This window comes from Selaginella moellendorffii, unplaced genomic scaffold (assembly GCF_000143415.4).
Source record: "Selaginella moellendorffii unplaced genomic scaffold, v1.0 SELMOscaffold_0, whole genome shotgun sequence".
Taxonomy (NCBI): domain Eukaryota; kingdom Viridiplantae; phylum Streptophyta; class Lycopodiopsida; order Selaginellales; family Selaginellaceae; genus Selaginella; species Selaginella moellendorffii.
In genome coordinates, this window is record NW_003314261.1 from 6,092,866 (window position 1) to 6,106,730 (window position 13,865).

Consider the following 13,865-nt stretch of genomic DNA (forward strand, 5'->3'; position numbering starts at 1 on the left):
CTTTGCTTTTTTTTCCAGGCGAAAGCTCCTTTTGATCCACAGGTCCACTAGCTTGTAGCTTCTTTTCCTCTCGAAGTTCTCTACTAAATGCTTGTGTTTGATCCACAGGTCTGCAATGCTGATTAAGTTTCTGGAAGAGCTGGGCTTTGACATCAGGCATCCCAGAATCTCCACAAAAAATGAAATATACTACTGGCATCGAAAATTCCCACTGCTTTTCACGACAGTTCAATCCTAGATGTGATGCAAGAGGTTACATCGCTCGCGCAAAACGATACTTTGACGTGGAGATGCCCGCGTACAAGGAAAAGAACAACATCGCAGACTGCGAATCAGACGATGATGCTGGCCTTGAGTAAAGTTTCCATCTCATTGCTTAGAGGGTCGTTTGATGCATTCTTTCTTGAACTTCTTTGCTAGAAACGGGCTTTGCGCTTTCTTCCAGTGTATTTTGGTGTCTCTGGGAACTTCATGCCCGGCTTTTATTTCTTGCGGAGAATCCAGTCGAATCCTTTCTTGTTCTTCTCGAGCTTACTTCTCTTTGCGGGAATTTCACCTGCTGGAAGTTTAGTCTCTATGATGTTTTAGCGTACCGTTCTTGCATTGTCATCCTCGATGTCTTCGATTTCACTTCCTCCGTCCTCGCCTTTGGCTTTTGGAAGTACACTGGGAGGCCCAGATACCAGGCAGAGAAAATACTTCTTCGCGCGAGAGCTGGAACAAACTTTCAGAGCTTACTAATCCACCACAAGACACAAGACCGCTCGAGAAGTCACAGCTAGCTGCGGAACTCAAGCTGCGCAGTGTTCTCAGGATAGATCTGGATCAGCATTTCTGCTGTCCAGGTAGAGTCTCCTCTCGCTGTTTCCTTCTTTATTTCTCTTTATTTCATGCCGGACCTGATCTTCCACTAGGTGACCAGAGCGATAAGTCGTGTCCGGGGCTGAGTAAGTTACAAGTCATTCGTCGCTGCATATGGTATGGTTGTTTTAGATGTTTCTTTACGGCGTTATTCAATCGTCTAGCAAGAGGTGCCAGAGCTCCATCAAACACTCCTGGCTGCAAGAGTTTTAGGTAACTACAACAGACGACATGCCGGTTGCAGAGAGGGTCCTCCAGTCGGCAAACTAAGATGGATCAACGCATCACCGTCACTGGCGTTTGAATCTTCGTGTCCTGCTCGGTTCGTTGCTCTTGCTCGTGCTGCTGCTCGATCTTATCTTGAATTTGCAGACGTTTGCGTCTAAACTCACTCGAATCTACTGAGGATTGTGTTCTTGGCGCCCTCGACCAACTTAATAAATTCTTCTCCCTGGAAGAAAAGAAGCTCTTGTCAGAATCCTAGTCGATACTTACAACATCCTGATCTGGCGCTGGAGTAGAAACGCTCCAAAGACCGCCATCGCTGCCATTCCAATTGGGAGGGCCACCACCGCCGTCCGGAATTTCTCGTCCGACACTGAGAAATGCTAATCCAGGTGTAGTTACCTGTAAAACTATAACATTTACTGAAAGAACCACAAAAAGAGCAACTTACTTTCAAGTTGGAGTACGAGCGCTCTGTGATGAACACTGGACGTTTTAAAAACTCCACAATGGAAACATCATCTGTGACCTCTAATCCATCCCTGCCTCAAAACCAAGTTCTTCTCACAGCCAACAAAAGAACTGTATCACCTCTCAACAAGTCCGAATCCTTTCCGAATTAGTGATGGTTCTATAGCCTGCAAGTTAAAGCTAATAAGTGAGATGGAAAGCTTCATCGACTATTACCTGCATTTCCCACAAGTTCTATCTGTTCAATGTCTTTTTCACGAACTGATCGCTTCCTGCCTGTGGTCAAATTTACTATCAAACCAGAACATGATCTGCGTACCTCTTTGATAGTGGCCTTAACACGTACTCCAAGAACGGCAGCTCCATGCACCCAGGCATCTCTGAAAACCACGCGAACAGTTTGAGTATTTGAAAGACGAGTAAGCAACGCATACACCCTGTGTTTGTCATGGCCGAGGACAAGAGGTCGCGCAGAATCATGGATACAAGCTAGCTTCGAGTCATCACTGATGGCCTGAAACAACCGAGAAAACACTAGTTCGATCAGACATGCAAATTTCACCTTCAAACAGATGCTTGTATGATGGGTCACAAACCACCAGGCATGTTAGCAAATGTATAAAAACTGAACGCGCTAGCATCAACAAAACGAAGATCAAGTTGTTCCGCACTAACCTGTCTAGCGCAATACTGTCCTAGAAGAGGCAAATATTGTTTTGGCATATCAGCCTGCAAGAATAGCAACGATTAGAAGCTCGAAACTAAGGGTAAGCACTTTAGGAGCTGATTTGCTTGATTCCTTGCAGACTTTTAAGGTGGTTCCAGAGCACTCGGTATCTGTGATCTTGCTTGCTGGTGGCGTAGGGACGCGGATGGGGGTAGGAAACCATCCTTCACCAAGCTGGATGCACATAGAGCTGCTGCATTGGCCTTTACTAGCAATCTTGGAACTGCAAGGAAAAAACGAATATGGGGAGGTTGATGCAACTCACTTGTCATTCTGTCAACAGCCAACAGCAAGTTTGTCCTTCCATTTCTTATCTTGGAAAGCGACTCCATTGGAGATTACCAAGACCTCAATCATCACCCATATCTGCACGAAGCAAGGAACACACAATCGACGCAAATATAGAGGAAGGATACCATACCATCATCGCAAAGATGAAAAGCTTGAAGTAACTTGAAGTGATTGCGGAAAACTCCCGTTAAACTCCCGTTCGTCGAGCTGGAACGGTCAACATCTCTATCCTCATCATGGAATGTAAGCTCATGCTCAAATCACCTTAGCTGATCGATACGAGATGGCAGCGGCCCTCTCAGCACTAAAATAGTCGTATAGACATGCTTCCAAAACAACAAAGTAAAGAGCTGCCGTCACAACGACCTGCTTTCAAACGTCAAAATCAGCTCCGCTCTGAGAGAATCGAAAGAGCGAAACACTTACTTTCGAACTTAGAACTTTGCTGCTGAAGAACAAATGACGGTAAGTGCAAGACAATATCAACGAAAACAATCTGGAAAACACGATCCATCATCAAAAGAAGAAATATAGAAGATCATCGATCGGAATGACAGGCTTACAATCGGCTCGCACTCCACATATACATCAGCGACGATCCACTTTTTGGCTGAGAGCAACTCACACTGTCCATGATCTTCAAAACGTAGGCCGTGTCGTCTATTGTTCTGGATGGGGAGGAAAGTGTCAAGAAAGAAGTAGAATCCTCAAGAATCTAGCCAGTTTGATTTGTTACCACCAGCACGAAAACCTCTTCCCTGGCGAATCAATCAGTTAGAAAGAACACAAAACGAAAGAGATGAAAAACACTTTTTGCAAAGAGAGAATGGTGTTACCTAGACATCGGCAAAGATTGTTAAAACCCAACCAGAGAGGATCGCCGGGAGGCAATCCAGCCTGGAGCACAAATTCACGTTTTCCAGTTAGAGATCAACAGCAGAAACGAGAAAAACTACAGACCTCCTTCAGCAGGCTTGCACAAAAGAGAGCACTCAAGGGAGTTGCTCGCGGGGCCGATCTTCAAGAAAAACATGATGAGCGGGAAGTTCCATGGGAGCTCGAGCAAAGTGTACGCGTGGTAAGGGCCGTCAATTTTGGTCTTGCCACAGATTTGGTCAACGAAGCCTGTACAAGGTCCTCAGGCACTTCATTATTTGATCCTACCTGAACGAAGGAGCCGAAGGGACATCGGCAAGTCCAATGGCTTTCCATTGTCCAGAGTCTCGAGAGCTGCAAGCTCGTCAAGGTGATGCTCCAGCAAATCAGCAAACTTGAGAAGCATTCGCCCCCTGGTCTGCGACAAACCAGTGATTACCGCAGTCAGAGCATATGAAAGCCGGATTTTTTTTTTCTTTTACGTACCGCATCAACGAAGCACTTTGTACAATGACAAGTCCTCTAACAGACTGAGCAAGAAATAAACACGTTTAGTTCCACGCGCTATGCTAACGGAAAACAAAACTTACCACATCGTCATGCATGACTGGCTCGTAAGTTTTCTCCAGGTGTTTCTGAACCGTCTTATAATCGTCACTTTCCTTGTCCACGCAAGTCATAGAGCTCTTGAGCTTGGCGTAACGATCGGATAAAGGATCGTTCAATGTGTCCCCACTCCTATCACCTAGGATATGCAGAGATTTCAGTACACTTGCGCCCTGGAGACAATATTAGATATCATCAATCTCGATTTGCAAAAGTACCAGTTGAGATGAAGGAACCAGCGAAAACCACTTACTACTAAAATCCAGGCACATTTGGTCGTGTTTCTTGCTGTCAGAGTCTGCGAACTCACTCCCGCCTGCCAATGCAGTTTGTTAACTCATAACCTCCTGAAACACGAGCTTACATTGCTTGAAGTGAAAGAGGCAGCTCGGGCGAGTTGATTCCCATCTCAAACATTGCATCCCTGCTAATACCATATCCACTACCAACTGACAAAATTTCCTAACGAGGGCGACATGGAGAAGTCCATTGTCTTCAAGAATCTTTCTGCTGCAGCAGACAACTCCGCCTGAAAAGTTGGAAAGCGCGTAAGTTCCTATGTGAGCCCATATAAAACAAACATAATGACATTTTACCGTCTCGTTTATCACAAGCTCTTTGAGTAAAAAATGCACCTGGCAAACAAAGTACAAAATGCTCTTCAACTCAGAAGTATAACAAACCAAATCTTACAGCATCTACAGCCACCTCTCAAATAGCTGGCCGAGACTTCAATAAGTCACCGATAAGCTTGCTCTGGAGCAATCAAATGGCGCTGATAGCCATCAGCTTCTGCGATAACTTTCCGACCGTCTGTATGGAAAGATGTCTGTCGAACGGCAGCTTCAGGAAGCAGGTGATCAAACACGTTATGGATTCGATCTCCTCCAGGACATATGACACGATACTCAAAAGTAAGTCAATTAAAAGCTTCCTCATACAAAAAAATTTACCCTCCATCAAAATACGCCTTGAAAACATGGTCAAACGCCCTGCAAAGCTCTAACACGGTATACAGTTGCCCCTAAAAATGCAAGTACTTCAGCTCCAGATATAAGGAAGCCAGCTAGTCCTTTATCTTACCCCTGCGTCCGATGCAATAGGTCTCCCAAGTCGGTCAAGTTCTGCTTCTAGTTCGGTGATGGTTTTGTTTATAAGCGACTGAATACTCGGAATTCGTGCCTTTATCACTGCTTCCAAATGCTGCAAAAGAGATTTTTCAGAGCGGCCACAAAATGTATCACAATCACCTTCGAAAGAACTCTTCCAAGATATTCAGAGCCCATGCGGCTTGCCAAATGCCTGTAATCTGGACTTGAAGCGAAAAACTCACGTTCCCTTCGTCTGGCGACGATCATGTCGACACTTTTATTTATGTCTGCTTGTGATCGATTGACAACACCGATCCAGGGGCGTTGCAATCGATAGGAATGACCCTCCAACACCTGTAGAAAATCAGATTCAATCTAAACTGAAGAGTTTAGTAAACATAAAGATACTTGCATCAATAGCTCCCTTATCCATCAACTGTGTGAGAACTCCAAACGTTCGGTCGCCTAACTCAAACGTTCTAATTCATTAGAACATTGCCATGAAAACAATATAATCTCACCGATCGACTTCGCGTGCAAGTTTAATTGCGTCTGATGTTGCTATATCTTGATTGGCAGGAGAGATGGCCAGAATGATCGTATTTTCCTGAAGGTACAAGATGTTAAGCACCGCAAAGGTTGAATAATAACCAGAAACCAACCTTTTCAACATAATACCTGACCATGTTTTCAATCTCAGCTTTCAGGCTGCCCGTCTGCAAAGCAAAAGGAAAAGAAAAAGCTAAAACATTTGTCATGAAAATTCTTACCAACAGCAATTTTCGTTAAGCCCGCAAGGTCTATCATAGTCAAATTCACGACTGCCACTAAACACAAGAAGTTAAAACTCGTCGTGGAAACAATCAACCATGAAACAAACCATTTCGAGAGTAAATGCTGAGATGGATAGGAACCGGCGAGATTTGTTTGCTACGTCCAGTGCTAAGACAAATAGAAAGCGCAAGAGCTAAGTCCGCCAGAAGAAGTTTCTTACCAAAGTCCGTAAGTTTCTTCTTAGGTAGATGCAAAAACTCCGCCCTCTGTCCTGATCACAATTCCTTCAAACAGAAGCCGTTATCACCAGAAGCCAAGTAAAAAGAGAAGCACCGACGATTTCCCGGAACAATCCCAACCAAGCCCGAGGAATAAATCTCATTCTCCACTAAAGAAAATGCGAGACACTCACCTGGCCTCCCACCACACCCCAGCACCGTGCAAGCTCGCTGCATACTTATTTTAGTCGCGTTCGCAGAGAAAGAAGACATCTTTCGCACGAAGCAAAATAAAACCCTCGTCACAGCTTGGAAACCCTAGCGAAGTTGATGGGCTCCCTGGTAAGATTCTTTGCTCGTTTTCGTTGCCCCGGTGATAGCACCATTTTGTGTGAAGGGCGAGCATTGGCCGAATGCTGCGATACGCCGGGTCGATGCTTCGGCGATAAAGGAATACGCTCAGGCAAACAAGCATGGATTTCAGTTGGAGAAGAAGCCGATCAATCCAAGTCGGCAATGCTTCGCAGGAAAAATCTATGGCTTGAGGCTCATAGTGGCGCTCCATGCCCCAGCAGGTGAGCTCAGTTTCCGTAGATGCTTTAGTGAGTTCCATGCCTCGCAGGTGATTTCTACAGCTTCATCGGATGCTTCAGCGAGTTCCACCATGTCTTCGTAGAGAAAGCTCTTCCGGCGCACCTCGGTATCAAAGATTACGCCCGGATTCTCGGCGAGGAGCTTGCGACGTTCGCTGAGACGTATCACAGTCTCCTGCCACCACCCCGCAAAATGGAATCCATGCATGATGCTCTTGAGGTTCTGGAGGAAATCCGGCAGGATGCACGCGATTGGGAGAACGACGTCGCCAAGCTCTATCCAGTTTTGGTTCTTCTCCCGGTGGACTTTTTGCCTGGGAACGATGGCACGTTTGGCAACTGCAGCGGCCTCACTGACGACACCGAGGAGCCCGATGGTGTTCCCATGGACGAGCTGTGTGCGGAGCTGATTGATCCAACTAAACTACCGATCTTCACTGTCACTTGGGACGTGAGCTCGCGCAGTGACAAGGAGAAGTTTATGAGGCTGTCCGAGTATGAGAAGAGAGGCCATCTTGTGCTCACCGTGAGACCTCCAAGCTTCCATCTTCCAACCGCTTGTCCGAGGAGCCTTTCCACGTACCTCTACCTGTGCCTGGCAAAGAAGCCATTCCTTGTCGAGCACTCCAATGCCGGTGAGCTTTCCTTTCTTTCTTTTGTATGGCAGATGCTCACGGTTTTTTTCAGACCTCAACTTACCTTTGGTGGACTGGAACCTCCACACTGTGTTTGGCAGCGGCGTGGACGACTTTTTGCGATCTACGGTGATGTGCGACTTGGATGTTGGGCTCAATGAGGGTGAAGCTGCGAAGGTTGAGTCCTTGAGGCCGCTGTTTATGGATCTGGACGATGCTCTCGACTTGGAGTTGTGGACGAAACGTCAGTGCAGGAAGAAAAGTGGCTGGTTTTCTCTCGATGCAGCTGGAGGGGACATCGAGACTTCACACTTGCCGTGGCCGATCAACAAGCTGGTGGCATGGACAAGGAGAGCCAGAGCAATGACCAGGCTTGGCATCAACTGGAAGAACTCAGAAGCCAGACAAAAAGAGGTAACAGTGAGAGCTTTCGAGGCTTTTATTTCTTTCTTTATGGCTTAAGATTGATTTCATTTCAGATCTATGGTCGAGCGTTGCGCGCTTACAAGGATCTCTCCTCTGTAAAGCAACTGAACAAAGATTCAAAGTACTTGTGTGGCATGTAAGTTATAGTGTAGCCTTTCATGTTTTTCTGAAATCTTCTTTTGTTCTAGGCGGCCCACGAGCCTCGATGCAATGCTCCTCGCTCACATTCTATTTGTGAAGCGCATCTCTCTTGTAAGTACCAAAAGCATATGATTTTTCTCTATGATTCATGTTGTTGTGTCATTGCTCTTAGGAGAACTCCATTCTTCGAGCTGCGCTTGAGTTGGAGCATCCGGAGCTCATCGAGTACTCAGACCTTGGAATTCTTCTTATCGCCTGGCAGTGTGTCTGTGGATTGGGGACGGGATCCGCCGAGGTGCAAGGCAAGCAGACCATGGATGACGGGAAGCAGCTCAAGAAGCAAAAGGCTGGCGGTGGTGGCGACGCCAAGAGCCGTGAGCAGGACGGTAAGAACTTCCACGAGTTTGTGGACAAGCTCAAGAGCAATGTGTCGGACGAGGAGGTGAGGCCGATTCTTTTCGAGAACGCTCAGGAGATGGATGCTTCCAGTTCCGTTCATCAGCATTGATGGCGAATGGTTTTCCTTCTTTCGGTTGGTCTTTTCTAGCTTTTCTCTTGTCGCTTGCATTTTTAGTGCTCATCAAATTATGTACGGTCCGCTAGAGCCCTGTGGCGGTGCGCTGAAGTTCTATCCTGTGGACATTTTGTGTTGCTCGTCGTAAATCATGCAATTCTTCTAGGATGTTGTGTGCGACGCGTGGGTGGAATCTTTCAAAGCAATATCACGTCTCATAGGTGAAATGAGTGGGGACACATTGGACGATCCTTTATTGGATCGTTGCCCCAAGCTCGGCGATTATAAGATATACCTGGAGAAAACTTACGAGCCGGTATGTTTTCCGTTAGCACAGCGCGTGTAACTAAACTTTTGCTCAGTCTGTTAGTATCATTGCTGAAAGCCGTGCACCATCCTTCGAAGAAATTGACACGCTAAACAACGAAGTGCTTCTTTGGTGGGGTACGTAAAAGATTCTTTTTCCTGCTCTGACTGCGGTATTTTAGGAACAAGCGCCTGCAATCTTATCAAGGGAATGCAGCCAGCAATCTACAACGCTCCTGTTCCTGGCTACATGGTATTAGAGTTGTCCAAATTTGTGCGAGGTAACCTCTCATTTACTTTTCTAGTTTGGCAAGGGTCTCTACTGCACCGGCGCGTCGTGCAAAGCAGTTAGCTACGCCTTCAGTGGAGTGGACGGACCAGTTATACTGGCCTTGGGCGATGACATGCTCGTGTTTCCAAAGGCAGGAGAGGTAAGACTCTCACCTCAAGAAAGCAGCGTTCTCATCTTAATGCCATCCATTCACAGGCAATCAAGGCCTTCGGAAATAAGCTTCCGGATTCATCTGAGTAGAACAACACCACGGCACTGGTCGGGACGATTGCATACTCGAGTACAACGAGTATGAGACAATGTGATTTGTTTTCTAGGTGAAGTTGCAGTTCATAGTCCAAGTAGAGAAATGAGAGGACTTTGTTTGCTAGAAAGAATCTCAAAAAAAGAAAAGAACCTTGAGCCCGGCGCTTACCGAGTTTTCCAGCTTGAGCATATTCCCATCTTAGAAAAAGAATTTATGACGTAAATAGCTTTAGATAAAAGCACAAATGAAGAACAAGCTATGGTTTCTTCTTCCTGTTTCTTTCAGAGTAGGAAACATATATTTAAGAGTTAGCCTGAGTTTCATATACCAGTTCTAGCATTGACTAAGTAAATTATTAATTAATACACAACTTGTAATTTGGATTGCAAGATGATCTTAGTTGTTAGATTGCAATCCAAACACACACTGCCAGGTGATCAGAGTAATTCCAAGGTTTGCATAGTTGATGAGCCAGAACTCATCAACTATGACTTAGATGCTCTAAGTCAAGTAGGAGCTTTAGGTTTTTGTAGTAGTTTATATTTGTCTAACAGAAGCTCTAGATGTTTCATAGTTATCACATTTTCTAGAAGGGAGGATTTTATATATATATATATATATATATATATATATATATATATATATAACCCTAACTAGGTAATATTAATTATAGTACTTTAGCATATAAATTGTTTATTTAAATTCAATCTATCCATTTTTGTATATGGGTTTAAACCTCAATTAATACTACTATAGAAAACCAGGATCAAATTGTCACCTTAAGTTCTCAACTAAACTTTTGAGAAAGTAAAACGTGTTAAGAACTGTAAAATCTGTTTTATTGGCTTCTGCAACACACTACAAAATTATAACTTGTCATTCTATGACTAGTTGTTTTTTAAGGTCTTGAAGGCCATGATCTAATGCAATGGGATAAGGAATTGATATGTTGCACAATACAAAGAGCAAGGATGACTAAAGCAATGGGATGGAGCTATTTCCAAAGGCAGGAGGACTATCCGTACACTTTAGCGCCTCGTGCAATAGCATCTTGGATCCTTGCATTTATTTCATCCTGGGTCTCCTTCCAACACCACCGGGCTTTACGCCAATCTGGTTTCACCTCCCAATCTGTAGATTCAAGCACCTCACCATCCTTAGAGACCTAGAACAAGAAGAAACATAAGTTGAATCCTCTTGTGCCCAACTGAAAAACATACACCAAGAGTGCTCTTGGTGTAAAAGAATGGATCAATGGCATACCTTCTGCACATTGGAAAACATATACTGGTTCCTCTCAGCATCCTCAGCATCATCAAGTATTACTGCAGTGCAACGCACGCCCTCTTCATCTGCGGGGTAAAATCTCCCCCCAGTCATGGTAAATCCATCGCCAAAATCCTTAAGACTCATGATCAGCGGGAAATAATCCCTCTCTGTGACCGGATCATGGACCATACTCTCCCCAAATGTGAAATCCACCACGTATTCCTGGCCTATGCGCCTCAGCATCCCACGCACAACCTCCGCGTCCATGCTCACTAGCCCTAACCCTAAGTCACAAATTTAGAACACGATCCATGTCCCATGGATGAGCAAGATCCTTGAAGAGGCCCAGTCTGTCCTTGTGGGCGCTGAAGATCACAACAATTGAGAACGGTAGAAAAACGGGAATGGCTGGCGCTGGAACGGCATCATAGTCGTGGGATTCAGCCATCGAAGAGAACGTGGCGTTTTCCTCCAGTAGTGCATGTCGAACTTTCTTTCTCGCCCCTGGTCCGTGTCATCTCTTGCCTGTAAATCTCCACCTCCCTCCTCGCATCCGCTGTTGTGCATCTGCAGCTTCTTGTAACCCAGGATCCATGGCTGGGCAATGGAAGGAGCGATCCCAAGGCAAGTTCTTGCTAATTGTCGCAAGCGGAGAATGCAAACTTAAGGTCATTCTTCGATGCAAGGAAGACGGTTTCTGGCTTTGACAATCATGCTGGTATCAGCTTGTCTTATTAGTTTTCAACTATTTTCATTCTTTCAATATAGTTACCATGGATTGACGTCACTAGGCTAACGAGAGTTTTGCTGCTCTGCAGAGAACAAATCCTGTAATCGGCTCTATAGCCGATGCATAATACTCGAGGTGTGATAACCAACAGAGGTGTTTTGGCGACTGCTCACGTTCTGAACTTTGTTGCAGGTTATTGTCTTGTATTTGCGCTCGAAAAGAAAAGCTTTGGAGGACACTGAATCACGCCAGATGACGGTGAAATAGACTACGTATTAAGCTCACTTAATCGAGCTCTTCTAGCAGATGAACGAGTCCTTGGATGGTATCCTCTTCCTCCTGGCTTTCATGCATGGTGTTAAGCGTTCTTTCTCTCGATCAAGTTAATACATTTGCAACGCAAGGCTGTGCTCTTAAGAGCAAACACTGCATAATACCTCGACAGTTGGCATTTTCCTGTAATACCTATAGCTTGTGTGACATGTTCAAGTCAGATGCCCTCAAAGAATGATGTGGGATGATAACGAAGACGATAGACTCGTGATCGAGCAGGACATCGCAAAGGTTCTTTTGCGAGCGGTGGGTGATGGGAGTCCTCTGAACTGCGTTCTCTAACTGCATGCCACTCACTCGCTCTCTCAGCTTTCTCACGCTTCGCTGCGAATCATGATAAGTTTAATTCCACGGCGACTGCATTTTGAAGCCGCCTTCGAACCTTGCGGGCGGACTTCTCTTCCAGCAAGAGTCCTACAGGCAGCTGATTTGTCCGTCTCAATTGCTACTGGTAGTTCCGTCACTTAGCCTGAACCAGAAAGCTCAACAGGATCTGGCGGTGAGAAGCAAGATGGTAGGAACTCGTCCTCAGTGCTCCCTCGTCGGAGGCATTTTGACCCAGACTTGCAGTGAGCGGCTTAGCACTTTGAAGCTCAATCTGCACATTATAGACCCATCGCCTAAACAGATACTCAGCAGCATAAAACAAAATGCAGGCGGCGTTTCAAAACTTAGTTTCGTGAATGAGCTCAAGCACAGTTCTCCTTCTCCTCGTAATTCCAGACCCTGTTCACGACCCAGACGGACATATCGAGCTTAGACAGCCAGCAATTCTGGCCGAGTGTCGGGGGTACAGGTTTTCGGAGGTGGTAGCGCGAGAGACCAGCTCTCGATAATACTATGGTGAAGCGGATCGGCTTACTTGCTATCAGCGACGTAAATGGGGTCAAATGGGTGAAGGACAACTCCTCTCGTACAATGGTCTGATTGTCCATCCCAACCTAGCTTGGTTATCCAACACAATTAGCACGGCTAAAAGCGAAAACACGAAAAATGAATAGCCTACATAAATGCTGGCACTTTGAAATCCCGTCGGACTGCTTTCTTCTCGCGCGCTAATCTCAACGCAGCAGCGTCATCGTCTTCGTCCTGAGTTGGCTCAAGCAGTGCGGAGGAGGCATGTATTGCTGGGAAGTTTGGTTCGTAGGAGAGAGGATGGAAAATCCTGCCATGGAGTGGACCTTGGGAACTGTGAGAGTCAGGCCGCTGCTTGCTTCCCCCGGAATACGCGATGAAGGAGTCCAGATATACGAGTCCTTGGGTGTCGTCCAGGTTTTCGTGCACAGTATCACTCTCGAACTAGATCGTCAGGAGCTGCACAGGTTCAGCTGTTCAGTACAAGTAGTTTGTCATTGAGGATGTAGAGGCAAGAAAGCCAGAATTAACATCTGTTGTATTTCAACAAGCCTGTGTCTCTATTCTCGACGAGCCTGAACTGACCACTCGCGCACGAACACCAATTCTAGATCGACTTTCAGTCGCTCCTCGTTTCTCCGCTTATACTGGTGGGAGAAGTTAACCTTCATCAATCGTCGCATAGCCTTGAGGAATCTTCTCTTCTTGGCGAGTACACTCTTGCTCGCATCAACCAGAAGCATCTCTCCACCACAAAATCTGTCTCTGCTGCAGGCCTCCGCAATGCCATCCAGTCCTAGATCGATGACCTCCTCCAATGTTGTACCTCTCTGCCCCTCCACCGGGTTCTCCAGAATCCTCCTGGCTGGTACACTCCCACTCCCTATAGCAAGGATGGGATTCTCACTGCTCAATTTGTAAACTTGAAATCCTGCGCCAAGATCACGCACCATGAAAAGCTCCGAGTCGTTGTATATGAAGAAAGATGCCAGGTATCCTGTGATGACGCTTTGGGCAACATCCGCTTGGCACTTCAAAAATTCTGCTGCTTCCTCCAGCCCAAATTCTTCTTCTTTTGCCTTGATCTTCAAAAGCTTCGCCATGATGTCGCGCTCCTTGACGTTCCCTGCCGCGCCCAGCATGAGCCTTGGATTTTCACAGATCTCCACTATCTTGAAACCCCGTGATTCTCTCCATACTTCCTCATCTTCACACTCTGTCGTCGTCAAGCTATCGAAAAACACGACAAACCCAGAAGGATCCTCGCACTTCATGGCAATGCCTATAGTCCCTCTCTCGATTGGCTTGCGACTACAAAAGGACCTTGCCAGCCCTGGCAGCATCGTGGCGACAAGCTCCTTCGACTTGGGAGGTGCTGACCGCC

At 46.0% G+C, this 13,865-nt stretch overlaps 2 protein-coding genes and 2 pseudogenes across 2 annotated transcripts; 1 reads left to right on the forward strand and 3 right to left on the reverse strand.

The window, feature by feature from the left end:
- Positions 1-1,341: 1,341 nt before the first annotated feature.
- LOC9642723 lies at positions 1,342-2,280 on the reverse strand (annotated as a pseudogene).
- Positions 2,281-2,367: 87 nt separating this feature from the next.
- Positions 2,368-6,413, reverse strand: LOC112348933 (annotated as a pseudogene).
- Positions 6,414-6,962: 549 nt separating this feature from the next.
- Positions 6,963-8,537, forward strand: LOC9643081 (mitochondrial outer membrane import complex protein METAXIN). The gene is made up of 5 exons (XM_024682441.1): positions 6,963-7,368; positions 7,421-7,782; positions 7,848-7,930; positions 7,983-8,046; positions 8,108-8,537. The coding sequence occupies exons 1-5, from the start codon at positions 7,119-7,121 to the stop codon at positions 8,441-8,443; spliced, it is 1,095 nt and encodes a 364-aa protein (XP_024538209.1). The 5' UTR covers positions 6,963-7,118; the 3' UTR covers positions 8,444-8,537.
- Positions 8,538-10,111: 1,574 nt separating this feature from the next.
- On the reverse strand, positions 10,112-10,846 carry LOC9632781. Its single transcript, XM_002961225.2, has 2 exons — positions 10,558-10,846; positions 10,112-10,459 (listed from the first exon to the last, which is right to left on the reverse strand). The coding sequence occupies exons 1-2, from the start codon at positions 10,828-10,830 to the stop codon at positions 10,310-10,312; spliced, it is 423 nt and encodes a 140-aa protein (XP_002961271.1). The 5' UTR covers positions 10,831-10,846; the 3' UTR covers positions 10,112-10,309.
- Between the last annotated feature and the right edge of the window lie 3,019 nt (positions 10,847-13,865).

Excerpts from the sequence above, each read along its gene's own strand:
- LOC9643081 (XM_024682441.1), top strand. The coding sequence starts at position 7,119 with ATGGACGAGCTGTGTGCGGAGCTGATTGATCCAACTAAACTACCGATC. Across the intron at positions 7,783-7,847 it reads CAGAAGCCAGACAAAAAGAG|ATCTATGGTCGAGCGTTGCG; the intron begins GTAACAGTGAGA and ends ATTTCATTTCAG. Across the intron at positions 7,931-7,982 it reads TCAAAGTACTTGTGTGGCAT|GCGGCCCACGAGCCTCGATG; the intron begins GTAAGTTATAGT and ends CTTTTGTTCTAG.
- LOC9632781 (XM_002961225.2), bottom strand. The coding sequence starts at position 10,830 with ATGGACGCGGAGGTTGTGCGTGGGATGCTGAGGCGCATAGGCCAGGAA. Across the intron at positions 10,460-10,557 it reads TGTTTTCCAATGTGCAGAAG|GTCTCTAAGGATGGTGAGGT; the intron begins GTATGCCATTGA and ends TTCTTGTTCTAG.